This window comes from Mobula hypostoma, chromosome 14, assembly GCF_963921235.1.
Source record: "Mobula hypostoma chromosome 14, sMobHyp1.1, whole genome shotgun sequence".
In the NCBI taxonomy this organism is placed as follows: domain Eukaryota; kingdom Metazoa; phylum Chordata; class Chondrichthyes; order Myliobatiformes; family Myliobatidae; genus Mobula; species Mobula hypostoma.
Window position 1 is genome coordinate 34,948,180 of NC_086110.1, and position 27,235 is coordinate 34,975,414.

At 38.9% G+C, this 27,235-nt stretch overlaps 1 protein-coding gene across 4 annotated transcripts in view; it reads right to left on the bottom strand.

The window, feature by feature from the left end:
* phkb (phosphorylase kinase, beta) overlaps window positions 1-27,235 on the bottom strand; it is a 281,176-nt gene that overhangs the window by 147,158 nt on the left and 106,783 nt on the right. For all 4 annotated transcript variants that reach the window (XM_063066930.1, XM_063066928.1, XM_063066929.1 and 1 more), the window contains 3 exons: window positions 24,648-24,725; window positions 5,119-5,277; window positions 2,473-2,567 (listed from right to left, as the gene is read on the bottom strand). In XM_063066930.1, coding sequence (XP_062923000.1) covers window positions 2,473-2,567; window positions 5,119-5,277; window positions 24,648-24,725 — 332 coding nt within the window. The remainder of the gene's footprint in view (window positions 1-2,472; window positions 2,568-5,118; window positions 5,278-24,647; window positions 24,726-27,235) is intronic.

Sequence of the window (27,235 nt, forward strand, 5' to 3'; positions counted from 1 at the left end):
ATGAATAAAATAAGGTAAAGTGTTAGAAAATGATACTCAAACACGAGGAACTCTGCAGATGCTGGAAATTCAAGCAACACACATCAAAGTTGCTGGTGAATGCAGCAGGCCAGGCAGCATCTCTAGGAAGAGGTACAGTCAACGTTTCGGGCCGAGACCCTTCGTCAGGACTGAAACGTCGACTGTACCTCTTCCTAGAAAATGATACTGTATGTTTTATAAATAGCACTTTCAAGATCAAAGGGCTTTTCACTAACACATGCAACACGTCATGCCCTGACAAACTAGGAAAGGAATTAACTAAAGATTTACAAAAATGGCAATTTAAAAGTACATAATATATCCTCATTATCTAATATTTTTCTTATTCATACTCATTACACAGTTCCTATTTGTAAGATAATGCCTAAACTTTGAACAGCAGTAATGGATATTTCACTATTTCATTCTACATTGCATTAGATCTAAAAGCCTGCGCATGTTAGCAGTAATATTCATCATATTCATAGTTTATTCTTTTGCTAAATGAACTACCACTGGTAAAATAAATGGGTCTTGAGGAACCCTGCTCATAAAACAATTGAAATAAATGTTAAGAGCTTCCCTAATAAAACACAACTTTTTCATTCTGGTTGAAAGAATTTGTTTTCTACCAATGATACCGACTTATTATATTTTTGCTAAACAGTTTTCTTTATGTTTCTTTCTAACATAATGTTCATATCCAGGTTGTCCCACTTGCTTGAGAATAGGACAGGACTATATAATGGTAATTGGACAGAGCAGATGGTGGCCAGGGAGCCTAATAGATATGTCATAGCAAGTAAATGATTTGTTTGGCATCTAGTTTGGTCTTTGTGATGTATTCCTACTCTGACTGAAGCACAAGTGGTCCTGTAAGGACACCTACTTTGAATTCAGCCTTTCTGCCCTCCTTTGCTTCCGAGAGCCTGTAATTCCCAGGCGCCAGAAGTGAAAAATCAGAAAGTTGGTTAAAATGAAAATGAGACACCTCATTAAAATATGTAGGTGACCATCCTGCTTCCCATGAGCAAAATAGTTGGCTGTTTCTCGTCCAATTTACATTAATGTGTCAACAGGTTTGAGGCAGTTTGGGTTTCTATTGCTGAATGTTTTGGAATGCTAATCTCTGCTCCAGTAATAATCTACTGCCTATTGCAATTCAGTCCATTTTATTCCATCTTATTGCAGCCAATGATGTATACTTCCATATTTACATGTAACCTTCTCACCGTAGGCTCATAATGAGTTAGCTGTTACTCCGAATACAAACTAACAGCAACATGACTCGACAATGCATGGGAATAACGACGAAAAGGCCATTTCCAATAAATAAGCACATCCAGGGTAAATATGATACGGGTAAATACAAACATAAAAGTTTGAATGTTCTTTCCACGAGAAAATGAAGGCAATTACTTGTATGAATACTGATACATCCAAGCAAATTTACCATTCAGCAGGAAGCAATAATTTAACTCACACCAGTATAAACTTAGATCGAAATTGTATTAACAACATATTTTAAGCTATAACAAACAAAATAAAGGAAAAGGGCCCATTACATATATATTAGTCTATAGTGTGCACACAACTGTTGGAGCTCATTGCTGCATAATTAATCCAGTTTGCTTCGCTTCATTTACTCATGGTACCGAAATGGTTCTGCGCTGAAAACCCAGTCCAAGCGAAACATAAATATCCACACAATGCTCAAGAAAAGGTGTTGAACTTTCTACAAGGTTGTATGCTAACTAGCTAACTAAAAGTTATCTGCACATTCTCCGCGAGACCAAAGTCTGCATGCGGATTTTTCCGACCTCTGTATCTGTGTTTCTAAATGGGTTCTGTGAGCATTTCACCATGTTCTTCTACAATGTTTGTTGTCTGTTTCCATTTTCCTTCTTTCCCATCCTTGGATCCTGCACTTTCCCAGAAAAATGGCTACCTTGTCTCTTTTTTTCCCTGCACTCTCTCAATAAAATATATTAACAAGACAAATCCTATTGGCTAATACAACAGGCCTAATTTCATCAACTGAAAAAAAGGAATACACAATTGTATAATGTAATTAAAGGAACACTTCGTGCATTTTGAGAAAATCTGCAGAAAATAAATTACCCTACAGCATAACTGTATTAATAACATCTTAAACCAGGGTAAGATGTACATATTGATCATCTTTTTAATTCTTAACTGGTCCACATAAGATAATTCCAAATTGGATGTTCAATTTCACAGAAGCACCATAGTTGTTTCTTAGACATCAATTTTGTCATGCAAACCAGTTTCAGTATGATTACCAAAATTAATAAACAAAGAATTTGAGAGGCACAATATCTTTCTGAAGCATCTTTTTTTATTCTAAGTTTCATTTTCTTACACCTTTCATCATTTGTAATAAAAAAAAACAAAACTAAAGAATATTGGCATCATTATCTTTGAACTAACCTGGTTGGAATACCTCAAGCTTATATTCCTTTGTTCCTTAGGAGGAATGTAACGCCTACATGGATCCAGGTCCTGTGGGCTGATCAGTTCATCCACTATTAAGGATAACACATAAGAAAGTAGTTTAATTTTTACTAAAACTTAAGAATATTTTATTATGCTAATCCATAATCTATCATCTATTCATTTTGAAAAATAAAGAGTCTTTATCATTGGACACAATTTGTGGGTGTTCAAAGATACAGACTAGATTGTAACTGAGAGTGACTAATTAGAGGCTAGACAACTAGAATCAACAAATTATTGTGTGGATATCATAGCCAAAGTTCATAGTATCTGAGAATTCATAAGTTGCTTGGCAACAACATTACTCAACAAATGATATGCTTTACATTTCTAAAAATGCTACGTTTTCCTACAAATTCAGACCTCATAAAATGGGATGTAAATAATGGTCTGAATCAAGGTCATAGGTAATCTATCCTGTGATCGTAATACATTAAGCCTCCTTATTCATTGGAGTGTTTTAAAGCCTTTGATTAAATCTATCAAGTCAAGCCTCCATACCATCCAACTTTTCAATTACATTCAACATTTTTCACCAATAGTACCTAATTCAACCATAAACCAGCACTTATTATCCCCTCAATCCAAAAATTGACTCCTGACTGGCTCCTCTAATCAGAGACAATATGGGATGGACAAAACATTATGACATTGGCAGCAATGCCCTTGAAATGTGAAAAATAAAAAAAAACTCAATTTCCTTCAACAATCCACTCCTGATTTGCCTCCCTTTTCCTATCTGCATTTACTTGTTTCTTTTTGACATCAACATCTTGCTTCATCAAATTCTCATTTTCCACCATCTTTCTCAACTATTCACTGCTTTTACTCATAGACTAATTACTCAATATCAAGATAGTTACTAAATTCATCCACGAGAAAGAATTTGTCTACATCTTCAGGTCACAGGGATTCCATTCCATTTCCCAGTTTCTGACTTGAACTGAGCCATAATTTTTGCAATTTTGGCATTATGCTCAACACTGCTGTATTCCATGACAAAAGGCCGCATGTAAACAACATTGTGCAATCTAGCCTTGGTTAACTTCCTGTGAAACCATGCCTTTATTAGTTCTACATTTGGTTACTTTGCTCCTTCTTAATTTCTGATACTCTATATTCGAACCTCTTCACATTTCATCCTGCTCTGTGCCAAGTCTGGTTCAGCCATTATTCGTGACCCTACTGACTACATGATCCATCAGTACCTCGCATTTGAAAGTAGCATCCTAGTTGTATTAAAATCTTACCCAAGCCTGTTAGAGAAACTTCTTTGTTTTACAAAACCCCCTCTCTCTATCGGATTCCATCCTTTTGAATAACTCCCCAACTTTTGCTCCATCAGTTATAGCTGTGCTCCAAGTTATTGAAGTCAAATCCTGTTGAAGTTTCTCCATGTTTTGTCCCCTTTACTTTCTATAATAATCTTCTTAAAATATACCTATTAGACTACACTTCGATTACACTTCTTAATCCCTGTCACAGCTTTGGCTTTATTGACAGATATATAATATACACACACATAATTAGATTCATTGTTATAGAATATAACACAGAAACAGGCACTTCAGCCCATCTAGTTCATGCTGAAATATTGATCAGTCTAGTTCTATCAACCTGCACCCGGAACATAGCCCTCCATATCACTTGCAGCCATGTACCTACCCAAATTTCTTTTAAATGTTGTTATTAAACCTGTATCTATCACTTCTGCTGGTAGCTCATTCCACACTCTCATCACTGAATGAAGAAATTCCCCTACATGTTCCCTTTAAACATTTTACCTTCCACCCTTAACGCAGACCTGCAGTTCTAGTCTCACCCAAATTCAGTGCAAAAAGCCTACATGTATTTACACTGTCTATACCCCTCACTATTAAGTTTGTCCTTTTATACCTTTTTAACTACTTCCATGAAACTTCAGCTAATTGGGACAACCGCTTACATGGGCCAAAATGGACTGGTCCCAACATATCCTGATTAACCGAATCAACAGTACCTTAGTTCTATAGAATACCTTCCAATAACTTACTCACTACTGATGTCAGGCTCATAAACAAAAGAAAATCTGCAGATGCTGGAAGTCAAAGTAACACATACAAAATACTGGAAGAACTCAGCAGGCCAGGCGGCATCTATGGAAAAGGGTAAACAGTCGACATTTTGGGCAGAGACCCTTCATCGGGACCCACCACCTTATAGTTTCCTGGCTTATTCTTACAGCCTTTCTTAAACAACAGAACAACATTAGCTATCCTCCAATCCTCCAGCACCTCACGCGAGGCCTAAAGATGTTTTAAATATCTCTGCTAGGGCCACTTGCAATTTCTGCACCAGTCTCTCACAGGGCTTGAGGGAACACCTTGACAGGTGCTGAGGATTTATCCACCTGAATTTGCGGCTAGACAGTTAACGCCTTCTCGTCTGTAATCTATATATGGTCCACAACTTCATTGCTGCATTGCCTCACTTATACAGACTCTGTGTCAGTCTCCCGATGAACATTGGGATGCTTTTGTACTAAAACTTGCTATCATTATAAGTTCAGGATGCTAGCTGCAGACTTAATAAGTTACTTACCAAGCAACTTTGCAATTATGTACAAAGCCTGTCCCCACAAGAAAAGATTTCCATCACGCCCAGAGCTGCTAGGAAAACGCTTTTGACTGCCAGGTGATTCTCTTTCTAATGCAATAAAGTCAGCTGGTACATAATAGTACTTCGGTATGAGAGAAAACCCTATACAAATAAAGAACACATATTAAAGATCAGCACTTCTGAATAAAGTGAAGAAATTTAAATTCAGAATGGAAATAGGTAAGCTAGCTTTGAAGAACTTGGCTTGTGAGAGGGTGATGGCAAAATGTAAACTGATTTCCATATTTATTTTGTCATGCTTCCTGCAATTACCTCTGCTAACAAGGTTGATGCAAATTGTACTCAATTTACAATTACAGTTTCAAAATAGAGTGACACTGAAAACTATTATAATTTAGAATTCTAAATGCTGTTTTCTCCTTAAAATTTTTTGTTAGGTTCAATCCCATTACCCAATCTCATTCAACAACAGTACTGCTGTCTGACAAAGATGTCAAAGTTTTACAATATTTCTTAAAGTCATTGATACTGAGAAACATTTAATTAATTTTATAGATCCTATGATAGGTTTCATCTGGATCATAACACAAGGTACAATCCAGGGTAAATGTCTGGGAATCTCAGCATGCTTTTGCTTTGCTACTACACTAGTCTATGGGGAATAAAAATGGCTGGATGGGCTTGGCCAATCCCAGCAAAACCTGAGGTAGATTTATCAAGAAATCAACATTCAACAGAGATCTGTAGGAAAGAGAGTGTGCTAATCACAGTTTGCCAACTTGTCTGGCAAATAATCAAGCAATGCTCATATTTAAAGTCTTTGTTAGGTACTTTGAAACACATATCGAACGGAACCATGGTAGTGTGCAACAAAGATGCAATGTAATTACAAGCAGATGATATCAGATCATCACTCAAACCAAAGAATCCTGATCATTTTTGTAAAAGTCCTTGGAAACCAAAGACAGAATTATAGCTAGAAATGTACTCAGTGCCTTGTTTTGATTCATTTCAGCTTCTCTTAATTTAAAATCAAAACACATTATGTTTTGGGAATGCATGCTATAAGACATAGTAATACAGGCTCCAGCTTCTTAGTTTAAAAGCCTTAACTATCTGGAACTGTCCTAAAGCAGGTTTTTTCTAAACACTTCCATACTACCACACATCATGAACATTAAAAGATATCGTTGACAGTTATATAGATTAAAATAGGTACAATTTTATTGTTTGAAACACCAGCATAGTGATTATTTAATTATTGCAAATTCAGTGTATTATATAAAGAGTGTGTTACAAGCATCTATATTAATTATGTGAATTACATTAGTAGCATACACGACTAAACTGTCTATTAAAATACACAATTTCTTCACCTCAAAACTGGTACAAAACTCATGAGTTACTTTTTTCAACAACCACCTTTGTAACAAAATTTATATATCTGTCTAGAAGAATTATCAATGCTTTCGTAAGCTACAAATGTTCTCTCAAAATACAGTTTAAAAACTTTTTGTTACATAATACAGGTGATGACCTCATCCATCATCAGCAGAGAAAACAAGGAGATTCCTTCTCATTGGATTCAAGTAATAGTTTGGAAACTACAAAATATTCACAGCTATCAAATGTAATCCCACTAGAAATGCATTTCACATTTTTACTTCACTCTGAAATTGATTTTATTATAGTGTCTTCCAGCAGGTAGAATTTTATATGATTCCCTGCTGACAGCAAGACATGCAAAATCTGTACAGACAGCCGTTAAATACAGGTGGTTAGGTAGAAGTCTGTATGGTTAACTATCCAAGTCAAGACATAATGGTGAGACCATAGCAGCATTATAAGATGACAGTTATACTATTGTAAATTCTGGATTATATGTTTTCCAAAGAATTATGAATCATTTGCAAGAATAAACTGCATATTCATAAGAATATTGACACAAGAGACTACGTGGTTGGAATCTGGATTGAACACAAACACTGCAGATGCTGGAATCTGGATCACAAACAATGTGCTGAGGAATTCAACAGCTCATGCTGCACCTTTGGAAGCAAATTGTAATATTTTGGGTCAACAAGTTTTTTCCTTCTACAGAGGCTGCATGACCCACTGAGTTTCTACAGCACACTGTTATGTAAGAACGCTGTTTGGTGTGAAGCAACACAAACATAATGAGAGACATCAAAAATTGTATCTTTTTAACTGAGGAAATATTTAAAATTGCAAAAGGATCAGACACAGAAGTTATGAAAATCCATAGCCTCTGCTGATGCATAGTTTTGAGTGGAATGATTTAAACATTGAATGGCTAGTCTTCATTCTGACACAAGGTCAAACAGTATTATACTCTCCAGCCAAAATCTACCCTACAAAAACTCTTAGGCCTGGGTCCTAATGTGAGGTACAATCTGCTGTTTGGACCATCTAAATACTGGCTCATATAGACTGGAAAGGCAGGATGTTGAGAGTTGGGCAAGGTTGGATTGCTCTGGGAGCCGAGCCGATTTGGAGAGGTTGAGAACAGCCTCTTCAGCAGCGAAATCTAGGCCTGAAGCAAATTGCTGGGCAGCATATCTAGGCCCAGAATGATTCACGGCGGCATGGCCCAGGCTCTAGCGTGAGGTTCGATCCACTGTTCAGAGAACTTAAAAACCGGCCCAGTTAGACTTTTTTTACAAAATATCTTTATTACAAATTTAGTGCTACAATATGCCCAAATAGACTGGGGGCTCCTCTCTCCGCAATGCTAAGGCAGTGAGACTGCCTCCCGGTTGTCGTACTTTGTGTCTGTGAACTTTGCAGTGATTTGTCCCGCTAATCTGATGAACTGAATACTGAGGCTTTGGGCCTACTCCAGATTGTTCCAGGAATTAGGCTCCAAGGACTCAATTTGTTTCAGAATGATGTTGCTATCGCTTACATGATTTGATTTCTCTCTTTCTCTGTGCGTATTGGGGGTTGGTCTTTATTGTTCTTAATTGGGTTCTTTTAGGTTCCTTGCTTTGCGACTGTAAGCAAACAAATCTCAAGGGAGTATAATTTATACATTCTTTGATTATAAATGTACTTTGAGCTATCTTATGCTTCAATGGGATAACTTCTCATTCTTCCAAATATGGACTTATCTTCCCCAAAAGACAACCTGTTCATCTCAGGAATCTATGTACTTTCTCTCTACTCTCCCCTTAGGTAAGGATATCAAAACTTTATCCTGTACTCTAGAACTAGACTTTTCATTGTTATGTTTTGTAACTCCAGAAACTAATTGAAAGAAAAACACAGGAGCCCAGGAAGCTTGTCTACTAGTTTTTCTTTAGTGAGACATTCACATATGACGTGATGGTGTTACGATGTATACCATTCACAGACTTTTACATATAACCCATAACAAATTATGCAAACAAAGGATGCTTAATCAAACAATATATTTACAATATTACTGAAATATTAAATACACAACACTCCTCCCTGTATAGCTATAAACTCCAACACAATATAGAATACATCGTAACTCGAATAGAATACATAACATATTGCTCTGTCATCTTAGATACACATTATACTATAGAATACAACTACTAAATACACATCCACAGAATAGTAAATTTTAAGTTGTCCTATTCAGGCCTAAAGATTTCATTGCTGTGGAGGATTTCTTACTCTTGTGAGATAACATCTTTCCTGACAAAAGGGGGCCACTCTGCTTGGTAGGTGAGACTTGGGGCAGTGAAACAATCCAAAGTTCTGAGACCTCCTTTGTGATGGTTGTAGGAGTTGATTCTGGGACTGCAAGGAGTTGGTCTGACAGCTCTGGACACCTTTCTTCTCCAACAATTGCACCTGCTCTCCTCAACCGATTGATGTGTCATCTCCAGATGACATTAGATGCAATCTCCACTGTGTAGGAGAGTGGTCCAGTTCTGTCTTTAATACTTGTAAGTATCCACTTTTGATCACCTTGGTAGTCCATCGACAGAACTGCTTGTCCAGGAGTGAAACATTGAACCTCCTTGTTTGAGAAGCCCTCAATTTGTCTCAGCTATTTGTCCTGCATAATCCTTCTGAGATTGGGTTTGAGAAGATCCAAGCTTGAGTGAGTGCAAGTGGTGATGGAGGAGCAGCACTGCTGGTGAATTGTTGGCTATTTAGTGTGTTGCATTGTGATGGGAAAGGGTAATTTGATTGAAAATTTCAAAACATCAAATGAACTGATAACACACATCAAAGTTGCTGGTGAACGCAGCAGGCCAGGCAGCATCTGTAGGAAGAGGTGCAGTCAACGTTTCAGGCCGAGACGTTGACTGCACCTCTTCCTACAGATGCTGCCTGGCCTGCTGCGTTCACCAGCAACTTTGATGTGTGTTGCTTGAATTTCCAGCATCTGCAGAATTCCTGTTGTTTGCGAAATGAACTGATAAGCTATGTAGAGGGAAACTCTTTCAGTTGAATGTAGATGCTATGACTGGAGGGATTTCCTATCAATTAAAACTAGACCCTTGAGGAGCGAAGCTTAGAAACAATTCACTTGTGCATCCAGATCCTCGATTTCCTCACTAGCAGATCCCAGTAGCCAGTTTGAATTGGCATCATCTCATGCTCTTGATATTTATTACTATTATTGCTCATTTATTATTATTTCTTTTTTTTCATTTTGTACTTACACAGGTCGTTGCTTTTATACAATGCACAACTCTCAATCCCCACATAAGGCAACTGGCATCGGGGGCAAGTTCATCCTGGTGCTGGTAAAAAATGGGGTAACTAGAATTTCTGCTGCACATTCCAGCCACTTTGGGTGGACACGTAGGCCTGAAACAGGGTGAGGTGAGTTTTCCTGTGCCACCCTTGAACACTGCTGTGGTACCATCCAGTACCTTTCTTAATACACTTTCAGTTGACTCTTTTGCAGGGGAAGTAGCATGCAAATAATGGATGATCTCCAATCAAGTTGTAGTTGTCTTGGCCGATCAAGGCTCCACAATGCTAGCCCTTCAGTTTTTTTTTCCAACCACACCAAGCCCAATGTGGCTTGTTGGTTGTTGTATTTCACTGCTACAAACTTCATTCCCATACTTTTTTCCAGTATATGTTAATAGTTGGATATCTGCAGGCTTCAGATCAGTATCTTTGAAATGCCGTTCAAACTCATTTTGTGAAATGTCTGAAATAGCCGAGCCAGTGTCCAATTGCATTTTACTTAATTTGCCATTCACTTCAGGTGTAAGCCATATTGCTTGTCTCTTGTTCATTTTCACACTGTAAATCTCAAGGCTACTCAGTCCTGTATCACTCATTATTATCAGACTTTCATCAACAGCATCAGATTAGTACTTTTTGGAAGTGCAACTTAACTCTTTTAGCGTTTTCTCTTTCCTGTGCTGTCCATTTGTTTTTGTCTGCGCAACATGCTCTTTATATGTGTTTTACTTGTTGTATTTTTTGCAATGTTTGCCTTTAAACCTGCTTTGGTCTGATGTATGTGAATCCCTGCCACAATGGGAATACAACTTTTTTGTCCAGGCAGGTTTCCCTTTCGACATTGCATGTTTTTTTACGCACACTTTCATTCCTGACAGCAACTCAGTTGCATCTCTGGCTGCTGTTTCCATTAATACAGCAATTTCAACTGTTCTTTTAAATGTGAGTTATGCTTCAGTTAGGAGCCACTTTTGAATGCTTTGTTGTAAGATTCTACAAACTAAACTATCTTTCAGTGCACCATTAGGCCTATTGACTAAACTGACAATGCTCGGTCAATTTCTTCTATTCAGCCATGTACACTGAAATGTACCCTCTTTCCTTTTGACTCCTAAAGAGTTCTGCAATCAACAACAATGTCAGTTCTAAATGTTCCTGCGTTACATTCGCAATATCAGCAAAGGTAATTTTGGATGGCTTGCTTGGAGCAGTTAATCCTCAAAACAAACTACGATTTTCGGATCATTATCATTTTGGATCTCCCCTTCCTCCTCCCACTTTCAAATCTCTTACTAGCTCTTCTTTCAGTTAGCTCTGATGAAGGGTCTCAGCCTGAAACGTCAACTGTACCTCTTCCTAGAGATGCTGCCTGGCCTGCTGCGTTCACCAGCAACTTTTAGGTGTGTTGCTTGAAATTCCAGCATCTGCAGATTTCCTTGTGTTTGATTTTCCAACTACTGCACTCAGCAAAACTGGCACTCATTTCTTATCGGCTACTCCATTTGTTTTAAAGTACTGCTCAATTACTTCAATATACATCACCCAGTTTTCTGTTGTGTAATTGAATGTCTATTTTTTTTGATACAGCCAGCCACTTCTGCCTTTTATTTATTATTACCCAGTAATCATTGTTCATGAACCTGTAACTTTTTCCATTTTCTGTCTTTATTAAAAAACTCGAACATCTCTATCTCTTTCCAAAAAAAAAACATGATGTGCTTTTTTTTAAAACTTGAATGCCTCTCTCCCCTTCTGAAGAAAAATGTGTTGCACTCCAAATAGACAGGTAGTCGTCTTGGGTTCATTTTCAAACTTCCCCATCGCCACTGTGATATATTGTAATTCCAGAAACTAACTGAAAGAAAACTTGTCTGCTTAGTTTTTCTTTAGTGAGGTGCTCACACATGACATGGTAGCATAATGACGTATGCCATTTATGTACTTTTATATATAACCCATAATGAATTATGTAAACAAAGAATGAAATGAATTGTCTTTATTACTTACATCAGTCACATACATAAAGAGTAAAAACTCTTTACATCTCTAAATGTGCATGTGTAACTTAAATCGTAATTTGTAATAAATAGTATGTACAACCAGTCAGTCAATATAACATAGAAAAACAATTGTATCAGCATGAATTAATCAGTCTGATGGCCTGGTGGAAGAAGCTGTTGGTCCTGGCTTTTATGCTGCAGTACAGTTTCCAAGATAGTAGCAGCTGGAACAGTTTGTGGTTGGGGTGACTCAGGTCCCCAGTGATCCTTCAGGCCTTTTTTACACACCTGTCTTTGTAAATGTCCTGAATAGTGGGAAGTTCACTTCTACATATTCGCTGGGCTATCCAGACCACTCTCTGCAGGGTCCCGCGACTGAGGTAAGTACAGTACAATTCCCATACCAAGCAGTGATACAGCCAGGTAGGATGCTCTTAATTGCCCCCCCCCCCCGTAGAAAGTTCTTAGGATTTGGGAACCCATACCAAACTTCTTCAACCGTCTGAGCTGAAAGAGGCGCTGTTGTGCTTTTTTCATGACAAAGCTGGTGTGTACAGACCATGTGAGATCCTCGTTGATGAGTATGCCGAGAAACTTAAACCTGTTCACTCTCTCAGCCCCAGATCCATTGATGTCAATAGGGGTTAGCTTGCCTCCATTCCTCCTGTAGTCCACAACCAGCTCCTTTCTTTTTGTGACATTGAGGGAGAGGTTGTTTTCTTGACACCACTGTGTCAGGGTAATGACGTCTCTATAGGCTGCCTCACTATTATTTGATATTAGGTCAATCAATGTGGTATCATCAGCAAATTTAATTAGCAGATTGGAGTTGTGGGTGGCAACACAGTCATGGGTATACAGAGAATAATGGAGGGGGCTTAGGACACAGCACTGAAGGGCACCTGGGTTGAGGGCCAGAGGGGCAGAGGTGAGGGAGTCCACTCTTATCACCTGCCAGTGACCTGACAGGAAGTCCAGGATCCAGCTACACAAGGCAGGGGGAAGACCGAGGTCTGTGAGCTTCTTGTCAATTCTGGAGGGTATTATGGTGTTGAATGCTGAACTGTAATCCAAGAACAGCATTCTCACATAAGCATCCTTCTTCTCCAGGTGTGTAAGGATGGTGTGTAGAGCTGTGGCTATTGCTTCATCTGTTGATCGGTTGTGGCGGTAGGGGAATTGTAGTGGGTCCAGTGTGAGAGGTAGCATATTGCAGATGTAGTCCTTGACCAGCCTCTCAAAGCATTTGTTTATTATGAAGGTGAGCACAACAGGACACCAGTCATTCAGACATGTTACCTTGGTCTTATTAGGTACAGGGACAATGTTCTGAATGCAAAAATCAACAAATATATTTACAATGTTACTCAAATATCAAATACTTTACATCCACGGTCTTATAAAAACAAATGGCTCAAGATTGTTCTACTCCAATTCCAGTGCATGGCATACCATGTTTCCCAAATTGTTTATGGAATCTATATGCTAACTTTCAGTAATTCTTTCACAAGGACACACGGATTCCTCTGAATACTAATATTTCCTTGTTACTCACTATCTAAAATACATGGTGGTTTTCTATTTTTCCTACCAAAACACTATGTGATATACAGTGTTCCACATCCTTTTCTCGATGTATCTCATCTCTGGTCCTTTATAACCATGAGGCATTTGCTTAAGAATATACTTTCCCTCTAAACTTCAAACAACTATCAAATTCCCTCTCTTTTAAATCAATGATATACATTATACAGTGTATACCTGAGGTCCAAACACTGCTCCCTGCAACACTCAACTAGTTAGTGTAGTTGCTACAATTTGGACATTAATCAGTGCTAAATGATAGTGATAAACACAAGGGATTCTGCAGATGCTGGAAATCCAGAGTAGTACACACAAAATGGTGAAGGGACTCAGGAGATCAGGCAGGCATCTGGAGAGGGATAAACAGCCAAAGTTTTAAACCCAGATGCTTCATCAGGACTGGAAAGGAGGGGGAAGAAGTGTTGATAATATGTTACTGAAATCCCATTCCTAATTTCGAGCAATAACCTCTCTACTCATACCTTACTGAATATTTTTCACTACCATTTCCCTTTCTGCATGCTTCTGGTGATAAAAGATTTGTCAAACATAATTTCACTTTCAGGACTCTGTTTAATTTATCCAGTCTTATTGTGATTTTATAAATACCATCATGCCATGCCCTAATAATAGGATGTAGCATTTTCCCTATGACAGATGTCAGGCTAATAGGCTTATGATTCACTGTTTTCTCTCTTCCCCTCCTTTCATCCTTGTGAACCTAACAGAGCTTCAATGTAGCACCTCTTTCATATCACCCTTTTACATCATCCAGCAATTTGAACACTCCTTTCAAATGAAGCAGCTATTCATGTGCTCTTCTTCCAGTCTAGTTTACTGCATTAGGTACTGACAATTCGGTTGCCACATTGGAGAAACTAAATGCAGATTGAATTGCAACCTTGCAGAATACTTCTGCTCAGTTCACAAGGGTGATCCTAGCTGTGAAATTAATTATTGCCATATAACAACAGGAATTCTGCAGATGCTGGAAATTCAAGCAACACACATCAAAGTTGCTGGTGAACGCAGCAGGCCAAGCAGCATCTATAGGAAGAGGCGCAGTCGACGTTTCAGGCCGAGACCCTTCGTCAGGAAGGGTCTCGGCCTGAAACGTCGACTGCGCCTCTTCCTATAGATGCTGCTTGGCCTGCTGCGTTCACCAGCAACTTTGATGTGTGTTGCTTCTATTGCCATATATACCAGGTTTGACAAAACTTGTTGCTTATGTGAAGCCAAAGAATAAATAGAGTACATGGTAATAATAAATACAACTGCTGAGCTGACCTATAACAGTGGTTTCCTCAGAGAATGGGAACATTGAGTTGATATTGTATCTGGCTACACAGCCATGGGTGTAGATGGAGTAGAGCAGGGGACTGAGCACACAATCTGGGAGCACCTGTATTAAAAGTCGCTGAAGATGAAATGTTATAGCTAATTCTAAGCATCTGAGGTCTGCCAGCTAGAAAATCCGGAAGCCAATAATAGATGAGGTCCCAAGAAACTGGTTGCAAAAGCTTAATGATATGCATATTAGGTATTATGGTGCAGAAGGCTGAGCTGTAATTAATGCATAATATCCTGGCATGTATTCTGATTATCAAGGTGATGGTAGTGCAAGAAGAATGGTGTCCTCTGGAAAATCATCTTCCTGTATTCTGATTGCAGTGGATTAAAGTATAAGATGACATTTTACTTTCTAAGGGACTGGGATGATGGAAGTTTCTTTGAAGCAGATGGAGACAACAGACTGTTAGAGTGAGAGGTTGAAGATCTTGGTGAGTATAGAGGCTGGCTGATTAGCACATGATTTCCGAACCCAACCAGAGGCTCTATATATGCCAGCTGCTTTCTGAGATTTATATGAAAGACGAGGAAACCCTCAGGCTAATGTGCAGTGTCTACTGCATAATAGAGAAAGAAGCCATCACCGATCTCCCTTTGAAATAGCAGACTGTTTGGAGTTCTTCAAGGATTGAATGTTAGCAGAAGTAGGCTGGTGAGGGGAGCCAAAATCCCCACCCTGCCAGCTGCCATGATTCCGAAGCTTGTTTATACTCTCAGTTGTTTAGGGAGCAGCTACTGTGATAGAGATTGGTAATGCAGATACTTCCTTTGAATCAGCAACAGCTGGCAGAAAACTTTCAGCATCGAATGACTTCCTCAAACTGGATCTGGCTGATATTAGTGAAAAACGATCCTAGGAGGGTGCTTTAAGAGAAACTGCAGCAAAATGTCACTACTCTAACGTTATTTTTCTTTGATAAACGCAGCAATGATAAATACAGATCCCGTGCTTCTATTTGCGTGTCACATAAATTTCCCCTCCCACTCAGTCTTGGTCTCTCAATGCTTGGCATCTTATGCTCCTCCAAAGCAGTATAACACAAGCCCAAGGAACAACTTCTGATCTCCTGATGACAACCTTCAAGACTGCAGAATGAAGTCAACAATTTCAGATAACTAACCTTTTCAGTATCTGTTCTTGTAGATCACCTATCTGTAGTATTAACTGCTTTTCTTTCAATGCCGATGCTGACTGCAATGCTGAGTATTTCCAGAATTCTACTTCAGATTTCCTGCAACTGCAATACTTTGCAAAATAAATTTTTCCTCCTTCTTCTGTTCTCATTGATTTCTCTCAGTAAAAGTCTCCTCCTTCAGGCCACCTGCAATGGACTCGCCTTAATGCCTTCTCTCTGCTGGCAATCCACAATTTTTGTATTTCCATCATTTTCTGTTTTTATTTCAGATTTCCAGCAATTGTTGTTTTTGCTTTTAACTTACTTTCACGTTTTACTTTCGCTCACTCTGTTTCTGAATAGAAAATATGGTGAAAAAGCTAGTAATATTCAGACTTCCACACAGTTTACAAATTCATTAGTCTTTCGTTTAATGAGGGATGGACAGCCCTTCTTGTGGAATCCAGTTCTCAAACCCAGTTTTGTTAAGATTTCAACAATTCCATGTCACCTCCAGCATTAAGTTCCTATACCAAGCTGGAACTGGCACAGAATTGGAGACTCAACTGATTTCAGTGGAGATTTCAGGCCTCTAGATTAGGAGTCAGAGGAGGCAAATAATCTCTTTAATCAGTTGTAATCCTTTTTTAAGATTATTTCATTGTAGTAATAATTTAATATACATTAAACCAATAGTTTATAAAGCTTTTAATTAACTTTAACTTTTTTTAGTTTTTGATAATTTTTTATAGGTCTAAGATCATCTGGTCCATTCCCAAGGGGTTTCTACTGTTAATTTTCTGGTTATCACCTTGATTCAACGACCTTGCTCCGAAATGTGGAGGATTAGCGAACTCAGCTCTCCACATTTGGGCCAGGTGATGGCTGGTCGGTAGAGTTGGTGGGAACTCCAGACCACAGGCCAGTTCCAACACAACTTGATCCGATTTGTTTCTTCCTTTTAACTAATGCCACATTTAACTTATTTTATTAGTAACCATTAGACTATTCTGTACCGTTTCTTTTTTTCGTAAATTAAATATTTTTTTGTAAATTATAACTATCTTTGAATGCCTTTCATAAACTCAACTAAAATCATAATTTTTAACCTTGTGCCCAGATCTACCCTAGCCAATTTTCTCCCTTACACCTACAGAGCTGGCTTTGTTCAGATTTAAGATCCTAGTTGTGAATGTAACAATATCTCTTTCAAACACAGTATAAAATTCAATGCATTTTTCTACCTTGACACATTTTCAGTGAGGTTTCATTAATCTTGATTCACTGCACGTGAGCAAGCTCCCTAGTTTGTTTCATTACATACAAATGTAAAGAACTATGTTTACAGCTGTACACACCCTAACCTCTCTCTTTGAAAAGTCATATACCTAAATTGAGTGTTTCGTTCACGACAATGTCATTATGTACCTTTCTATGTGATGGTTACGATTTTAAAACAATTATTTTTTCAGTGTTATTAATTAATCCATTTTGTTGCTTTGCACAGATATATTGCCTTTAGATTTAACTGAATTCTATTTTTTCCTGAATTTCACTGTTTGAAGCTCACCAGCCTGTAACCATGGCTCTTTAATCAAATTTATACTAATGCATTCATTTTGTTGCAAATGCTTTGTATATTCACACACAGTGCCTTGAAGTTTGATGCTTTCTGCTTTTTCCTGATGCCATATTAGTTATTGATAAACCGTCACTTGTTGACTTTCTCTGCTTATTTTTATTACCCCAAACCATACTCTGTTGTGAGCTTTTAATATTTCTCTTACTAATTTTAAATTTATTCTTTCTTGATTCATATCCCCAATGATCCTCATTATTTCAAAGCCCTGTAAACTACTCTAGGTACTCAGTTTACAAGGACCCTAGTTCAAAACATCTGAAAAGAACAGCATTGGTGCTGACGCAAGTACCCTATGGATCAAAACCCTCCTATCAACACCATTTTGAGCCAGGTATTCAATTTTATAAAAGTTCTTTCCCACAGAACATCCAAGTTCAAAGCAAATTCATTACCACCATATACATTCCTGAGATTCATTTTCTTGCGGGCATTCAGAGTAAATAGAAGAAACACAATAGAATCAACGAAAGAACGCACCCAACGGGATGGACAAGCAACCAATGTGCAAACAACAACAAACAGTGCAAATACAAAAAAAAGAAAATAATAATAATAATAATAATAATAAATAAATTAGCAAAAAATATCGAGAACATGAGATGAAGTGAGCCATAAGATTGTTGGAACAATTTCAGTGATAGGGTCAGTGAAGTTATCCACTCTGATTCATGAGTTTGATGGATGAGGGATAATAATTGCTCCTGAACCTGGTGGTGTGGGTCCTGAGGCTCCTGTACCTCCTTCCTGATGGCAGCAGCAAGAAGGGAGCTTGGCCTACAAGGTGAGGTCCTTGATGATAGATGCTGCTTTCCTGAGACAGTGCTCCATCAGATGTGCTCAATGATGGGAAGGGCTTCACCTGTGATGAAGTGGGCTATATACACTACTTTTCGTAGGTTTTTCCATACAAGGGTATTGGTGTTTACATACCAGACCGTGATGCAGCTAGAGAATATAGTCCCCACCGCATATCTATAGAAGTTTTTTTTAAAAAATTTAAAATGACATGCTGAATCTTTGCAAACATTTAAGAAAGTAGAGATGGTGTGTGCTTTCTTCGTAATGGTACTTGCGTGCTGGATTCAGGACAGATCCTCTGAAATGATAACACCTGAGGAATTTAAAGGTGGCGTGGTATACAGTAGCATAACACTTTATAACAGGGGTCCTCAACATTTTTTGCACCGCGGACCAGTTTAATATTGACAATATTCTTGCGGACCGGCCAATGGGGGTGAGGGGGTGTTCAAGTTCAACAGTGCGTGACAGGGAATGAGGAAAGGTGCAGCTGACTCATATCGTTTCATATCGCCAAATCATATTGTTTCCTCGCAGCCAGTAGCAAATGCTTTGCAGCCCAGTGGTTGAGGACCACTGCTTTACAATACCAATGACCCAGGTTCATTTCCTTCCGCTGCCTGTAAGGAGTATATTCTCCTTGTGACCGCATGGGTTTCCTCCAGGTGCTCAAGTTTCCTCTCACAGTCCAAAGACATACCGATTGGGAGGTTAATTGTTGCGTAACTAGGCTAGGATTAAAATTGGGGATTGCTGTGCTGTAACTCAATACATAAATAAAGTCGTTGACCCTCTCCACTTCTGATCCCCCGATGAGGACTGGCTCATGGACCTTACGTTGCTTCCTCCTGAAGTCAATTATCAACTCCTTGGTCTTGCTGACATTGAGTGAGGTGTTGTTGTGGCAACACTTAACTAGATTTTTAATCTCCCTCCTATATGCTGATTCATCACCATCTTTGATTCAGCCAACGACTGTGGTGTCATCATCAAACTTACAACTGGTATTAGAGCTGTGGTTAGCCTCACAGTCATAAGTTTGCCTTCACTTTCCAGAAGTGGCGGTGTTACCTTGGCTTCACTAGAAGAGAGATCAAGTCAACCAGCAGGGCTGTAGCTGAGGCAGCAGAGAAAGGATCAGCATGGGTATGTCTAGAGGGGCAGATAGTCAGACAGTGTACACATATCTTGTAAACCCTTCAGTAGTTGCTTAGACACCTGAACAGCAGACTGTCTGTTGGATGGAAGTGACCAACAACTCTGATAGAGGCAGATGCCAAGTTTTTAAGCTCACCAGTGGGAGGTGGTGCTTTAGCACTGCTAGCCCACCGCCTCGAGGGAGTCTTGATCATAAGCGGGCCGAAACTCCAGAGGACAGGTGGCATTTCACTGATGATCCCACTGATGATAGCACTAGACAGTTAACATCCTAGTCCGTGTGTATTTTCAATTCTATAAAAAGAGTACAGCAGGAGGCTGAGCCACAGCCTTGTGGTGCATCTGTGCTGATAGTGATTGTGGCGATGCCATTGCCAATCCAAACTGACTGGGTCCTGCAAGTGTGGAAATATGTAGAACAGTATAGCACAGTACAAGCCCTCCAGTCCACGATATTGTGCTGAACCTTTAACCTACTCCGAGATCAATCTAAACCTTTCCTCGCACATAGCCCTCCATTTTCCTTCCATCCATATATTCAAGAGTCTTCTCAGTGTCTCTAATGTATCTGGCTCTAGCACTACCCCCAGCTGTGCATTTTATATTCTTAAAACTCTCTACATAAAAAAGCTACCTCAACATCCCCTCTATACTTTCCTCCAATCTGCTTTAAAGTACGTCTATTCATATTAGTCATTGCCACCCTGGCTGTTCCCTCCATCTATGTCTCTTATTACCTTAAAAACATCTATCAAGTCACTTCTCATTCTCCTTCATTCCAATGGAAAAAGCTCTAGTTCGCATAATCTTTCCTTATAAGTCGTGCTCTTTCATCCAGGCAGCAACGTGATAAAATCTCTTCTGCACTCTTTCTAATGCTTCCACATCCTTCCAATAATGAGGTGACCAGCACTGAACACAACAGGCCAAGTGTGGTTAAACCAGGTACTTTTTATATAAGAGCTGCAACATTACCTTGTGACTCTTGAATTCAATCCCCCAACTAATGAAGGCCAGCATACCACACATCTTCTTAACCAACCTTTCAACATGTACAGCAACCTTTTGGGATATATGGATCTGATCTAAGCCAACCCTGCCCCGGGCGTCTGGGGGTCTCTTTCACAGCCACATAATTTCTGTCTGTTCCCCTAACTACTGAATTCTCTGTCAACACTATTTGCTCTTCTCCCACCCCCCTTCCTTTCTGAGCCATGGAGTCAGACTCAGTACCAGATGCTGAGTTTTCCCCCAGTAGGTTACCACCCCCCCCCACAAAATTATCCAAAGGAGTATATTTGTTATTGGGGGGAATGGCCACAGACTCTACAATGTCTGCCTACTTCCCTTCCCTGTCCTGATAGTCACCCAGCTACCTGCCTCCTGCAACGTAGGTGTGACTGCCTCCCTGTTGCTCCTATCGACTCTTCATTCTCCTGAATGATCTGTAGTTTATTTTGGTCCATTCCCTAACATGGTCCATAAGGAGCTGCAGCCAGATGCTCTTCTCACAGATGTAGTCATCAGGGACCCTGGGAGTTTCCCAGACTTCACGCATCGTGCAAGAGGACAAGACAACCCAACCCATGGTAATTAGTATGCTCTCATTTTTCTATTGTAGGGAACTGGTAAAAGTATTGATGCCTGTGTGGATAAGGGAAAAGTAGCCGGGTGATTTCAAATAAATATTTTAATTGAAATGTATCTCAAACATCATACAAGAAAACATTTTATATGCATTTTCCACTTTCAAAAAGTGGTATTATTTACCATTCAATTGCATACAAAGCATGAGTTATTTTCTGGAATATAAACCATTATTTCCAACTTGCCCATTTGACAGCGAGACAGGAAGCTCTTTCCTCATCATGTTCCAAATTAGGCATTTTAATTGACATTACCAAATACTATTCTTCCCTTTGCTTAGCCATAGCAGTAAAATTCAATAGACCGTATGCTAGCCCAAATATAACCGTTTATAAGGGCAAGACCGGGAAACAACTGTTAACTGAGTAAACAGCATGGAATGACAGGGTAAAAGTTCAGAATGTGATATAGTAGTATACCAGATTACGAGGGGCAAGATAGATCTAACAGCAAGAAACTGGATCCCCATAAAGTGACAGAAGGATTTAATAAATCAATATCATTTTCCATCAAGATTACAAAAAGTAGTGGATACAGCCCAGTCCATCACAGATAAAGCTGTCCAAATCACTGGCATCCATTAGTCTTGCGAGAACATGGATCTGCACCTGGAAAGTCTTCTCTCTCCAGGGCGCAGGCCTGGGCAAGGTTTTATGGAAGACTGGCAGTTGCCCATGCTGCAAGTCTCCCCTCTCCACGCCACCGATGTTGTCCAAGGGAAGGGCAAGGGCCAATACAGCTTGGCACCAGTCTTGTCGCAGAGCACTGTGTGGTTAAATGCCTTGCTCAAGGACACAACACACTACCTCGGCTGGGGCTCGAACTCATGACCTTCAGGTCGCTAGTCGAATGCCTTAACCACTTGGCCACATGCCCACACTGAACGCATATACAAACAGCATTGTCAAATCATTCATCATTAAAGACCCCCACCATCTAGGCCATGCTCTCTTTTCTCTGCTCCCAACAGGAAGGAGCTGCAGAAGTATTAGGTCCCCACACTACCAGGCTCCTGAACCAAAGTGGATAACTTCACTCACCCCAACCCATTACTGATTCCACAACTGATGGACTCACTAGCAAAGACACTACAATTCTTGTTCTCAATATTATTTATTATTATTATTTTGTTTTTTTCTGTTTTACATTTGCCCAATTTGTTGTTGTTTGCAATTTAGTTGTCCGTCTTTGTTTGTGTGCAACTTGTCATTGATTCTTTTGTGTTTCTTCGTACTTACTGCAAATACCATCAGGGTAGCATATGGTGACATATATGTATATTGATAATAAATTTATCTTGAACTTAAATTTATTTTGAACATTGCTTTCTCAATAAATTAAGTTCTAGGAATCAAAGTCAACTTTTATTACTGTACTCATTAATAATTTCTTGTGGGACAAAAGATTTAGACAAATAATGCATTATTAGCTTGATTAAGAAATAATATATTTGCCCTACAATAATCTGTAAAGCTTTTGCCAAAATGAAAACAACTCTTCAAGATAAATGTGATCTTCACATTAAAAATGTAGCATTTTTAAGACATCAAATTATATATGTGTCACTTTTCACCATGTCGTCCTTTGGGATTATCTAACACACACAACAGTTCCAGAGAAATACCCTCAATACTGCACTGGCACTTGGTCAAAAATTAATGTGTGAAATTTTATCACAGCTTTAAGCCAGTTTACTACTAAATAATGCGTCTGCCAAGTCTGTACACGGGAGAATTAAAACATGCTGTATTAATTGCTTCATATTAGTCAGTGGCTGGTTTCTCTTCATCCACTGTGAAAGAGTTGTACAGAATAACCCTGCTGGGTACTCTACGAGAAACATGATACATGAATGCCCTAGCAGAAATGAGCTGGAACACAGAACTGTCAAATCAACTTCTTATATGTCATAATTCTCCCAGCAAGCAAAATTTAAGCGTGACTTGGGTTCTGATAAATACAGTAGAGGAACGGTTGTTTAGACTCTTCTCCTAGTGAGATGGAATGCTTCACTGAGAGTACAATCACTGGCAGAAAGTTTAGGTTTTTGGAATGGTAATTTAGCAAATCATAAGCTGTACAAAAAGAGTTGAACTCCACAGTAGCAGTCTTACTCCATTTGCTTCTTCGGAAGCCTCTTTAACCTAGTTCTGCTAGTAAATGGAACCTAAACATTTGCCTACATTTTTCCTTTGACATTTTCCCTCCGATAGAACAACTTAGTCATGCAAGTAAATTGCTACAAAAAGATAAATCTTTGAAAGAACATTATGGTAACACTAACTCCATCTTGCTTTCTTCTATTTATTCACAGGATGAGGGCATTACTGGCAAGGTCAGTACTTACCGTAAATTCTTAATTTCCCTGCAGAAGATGACTCTGAAACATCCTTCTGCAATCTGGTGAAGGAGCTCAACAGCAACAGCTTTCAGGACTTATACACAGTGACAATTATGGAATAGTGATATACTTCCTGATCAGGATGGTGCATCTCAGCTTGCTGGGGAACCAGCAAGTAATGGTGTTCACGGTCAAAGTCTTTGATTTGGCAGCTGCTTTTCAAAGTGGTCCAAGTGAGCTCTTGTAGTGTGGTTTGCAAGTGATGCACACTCCTGTCACGATGCATAAATTGTAGAGATGATGCCACTCCAGTGGCTGTTTAGTCCTACAATGTGTCACATTGCGTTTTACAGATGATGAGTAGGTTTTGGCAGGAGTAGGGGCGGGGGGTGGGGGGTAGGGTACCGTTGTCAGGAGTGGAATTATTATAATGTGTACCTGACCTGGTCTTATTGCCAGTTTATACGTCTGACCAAATGGTTCAAATGGTTCCATTTATTATTAGAGAATGTATAGTGTACAACCTGAAATACTGGTTACCAGTTAAATTTCTAGTCAATGTTATGAATAGACCATCAAAACCACAGAAGTTATGTCCAAACATATGTTGCATACCACTGTATAGCACTGCATAAGCTAAGGGATATTTATGTGCTGGTGGGTTAGATGTATGGAAGACCCGAAAAGGAACGTGTGGACTTTGCAGCCCCATTTGGCTTTACGGGCCCTACTGAACAAAATCAGATTCCTGTTATTAGGTTATCACTTTTCTACTGAACTCCAATTTGTGCTGATTGGTTTTAGGCTCATATTTTTAAAAATGCACCTCACCGCTCCCCACCCCACCACACAGCGTTCATATTCCATTTATAAATCAGTTGCCCAACTTGTTGAAGATGAAGCTGCAAGGATGAATGCTCAGCTTTAGGTTGGACTTGTAAATGAGCTGTTTTTGCAATGTAACGCGATCCTGCAGTACACAAATTGATATTTTGAATGAACTCCTAAATTCACGGATTACAAATATAACTAATGACTTACTTATAAAGTAATGCAATAAATATATTGGCTCAAAATTTTGCAGAATTGCCACAGTAAATATGCCTGAAAATTACAGGTCTATAACAAAGAACTGTATCTTGCTTCAGTATAATCATGAGAATTTCCTTTACCTTCATATGATTGATGCAGCAATGGCTCAAGGAGCTTCATGTATTTTTTCACTTCATCAGGTTTTCCTCTAAATACACCTAAAAAAAGCCCCAAGCCATTATTACATTTTAAAAACTATTTTTCAAAAATCTCATATTTGCCTCTAAGTTGAATTTACCCTTAAATTTTAGTGGACTAACATTTTAAGAAATCATTAATGTGGTGAGTGCTGTGAGTCAATCAGTTAAGCACTGAATTCAAACATTAGAAAGGGAGGGAGAGTGGGACGTGAAGGCAGGTAATGGACCAAGACCCACCTGAGCACTGAGTGTGCTGAAAGTGCCTCAGAGAAACATGTCCCTGCAATTAGTTGCACCATTGTCTTCATATATCAAGTAATAAATGAACTGCACTATCAGTTTACATTATTCTGTACCAAGACCTGCCAGCATTAGATATTATAATAATAAATATTATAATAATCTTCTACATGCACAAATGGAATCACAAGGAATATATTTTAAATCATGTTTTTCTGCTCCTTATTGAAATGTGAGATAATAACAAGGATCATTAGTAGCAGTAATTTGATCTAATTTATACTGGCAATGTATTGATGACTTTGGAAATAACATTGGCATTAAGTGAATACAGCAGAAACTGCTTGGTCCAATTTCTAGGCCATTTTCTTGTAATATTTACTATTTATAATATTACAATATATTGCAAACTGCATTTATAGAAATTTTATACATTCATAAATATAAACATTAGTTGTGGCAACTACATCTGTTAAATATAGTTCACCATAGTACAGATAATGTGGAAAGATAACAAGTCCCCTATTACTTACCATGTAGCACAGTGAGATTACTCAAATTTTAGTAATTTTATGATAGCATAAAATTTCATCATTGTGGTAGAGAAATTTCACAGAAATGTCACACAGATCAATAAAGACACAATGGTGATAGAAATTGTATTGCATGATGCCAGGGTTTTACTTGATATGTGATAACTTTTAGGGAAGAAAACCATAAAATATTAACTGTTTCTCTCTTCACAGGTGCATCAAGAACTGTGAAAGGGTTTATACAATTTTCTATTTTTATAATTATCCCTTTAAACGGTTTTAGGTGGTCAGGCGTGCTTTTTGCAATGTTTAACCATGCAAAATTAATAGAGGGAATTAGCTGAGTTCCAAGATGACAAGACTGGTGTCAAATCAGAGTTCAATAACAACTAATGTCATGGCTTGCCTGTTCTGCAGGTTTTGGGCATAACACTGTACAAATGTTGAGTACACCTTATCCAAAATGCCTGGGGCCGGAAGAGCTTCAGATTTTGGAATACATAATGAGATAGCTTGGGATCGCCGTAATTTCCTACTGAATTTTATGTGCTACCAGTAAGCAGTCTTTGTCTTATACTACCTCATCACACAGAAGTACTGATGCAGCCATTGAGCGTGTTCGATTTTCATCAGCGCCGATTTTGGCAAACACATGAATGAATTTTCCTGCTGCTTTGTGATCAGCAGATACTTTAACACCACAAATCTTTACAAATTTAATACTGTGCCTTTATTTAAATATCTGCCACCAGCCTAATGAATATTCAATTACCTTCAATTGTCAGTTTGTCATGATGGATATTTGGTTGCTTTATGATCAACACACCAGTAAGCGGCATATGTTCACCCTGACGCTGACAAATCTGCTCTTTCAACAGATGATCGAGATTTTTATTTCTTGCCTTATGCAATGTTTTTCTATTTTTCATTAACTTATGTTCATTACATACGTGAGGTCACATCGCAGAATTGGCTGTGGTATGCACATCACCTGGGAACCTTCCAAGTGCCTTGTGGAATTTTCCATTGTGACATCAAGTCAGTGCTCAAAATAAATTTCAGGGGTTTCGGAGGTCTTCGGATTTTTAAATTGTGGATAAGGGGTACTTAACTGTAACATGGTTGACATCTCTAACATGGTCTATACAGACAAAAAATAAAATTCCTGAGGATACTTGCCAACTCTGTTTCTTGTGTGGTAGAAGTTCATTTCCACCATCTTGTCATTTCAATGAAACGTTCATATCCAAAATGCCCAGGTATGTGGGAAATCAAGAGTACTCAGCTATGAAAATTTAGCCCTCTAGTTCAAAACAGCACGTTGTTTATTTTTGAGTCCGAAAGCTACAAAAGAAGTGCAGGTACAAGTGATGATGAGAGACACTGTAGGATCCTGGCAGCCTGCTAATATACGGAACAGATGCCACCAGTCCCCAGTAATGACTCCGGATCACTGCACTGACGGCAGGGCAGCCCTGAGAATCATGTCACAGCCCGCCCAACAGCAGCCCTCAAAGGCAGCCTTGCCACACTGAGCTGCAGAGCAACTTGTTGTTGGCTTTGTACCAGGTTCTTGTCCGAGTAACAGGCGGCAATAAAAAGGAATGGTGTTAGTACCGAGCTGCTGACGTGGCAACCTGCAGACAGAGTACAAGATTACATACCTATGAATGCTTAGATTGGAGGATTAATGGAGCAGCATTCTGTGGGAAAGGATGAAGTGGGGTCCGAGCGCAACCTTCCATTATAACCTAG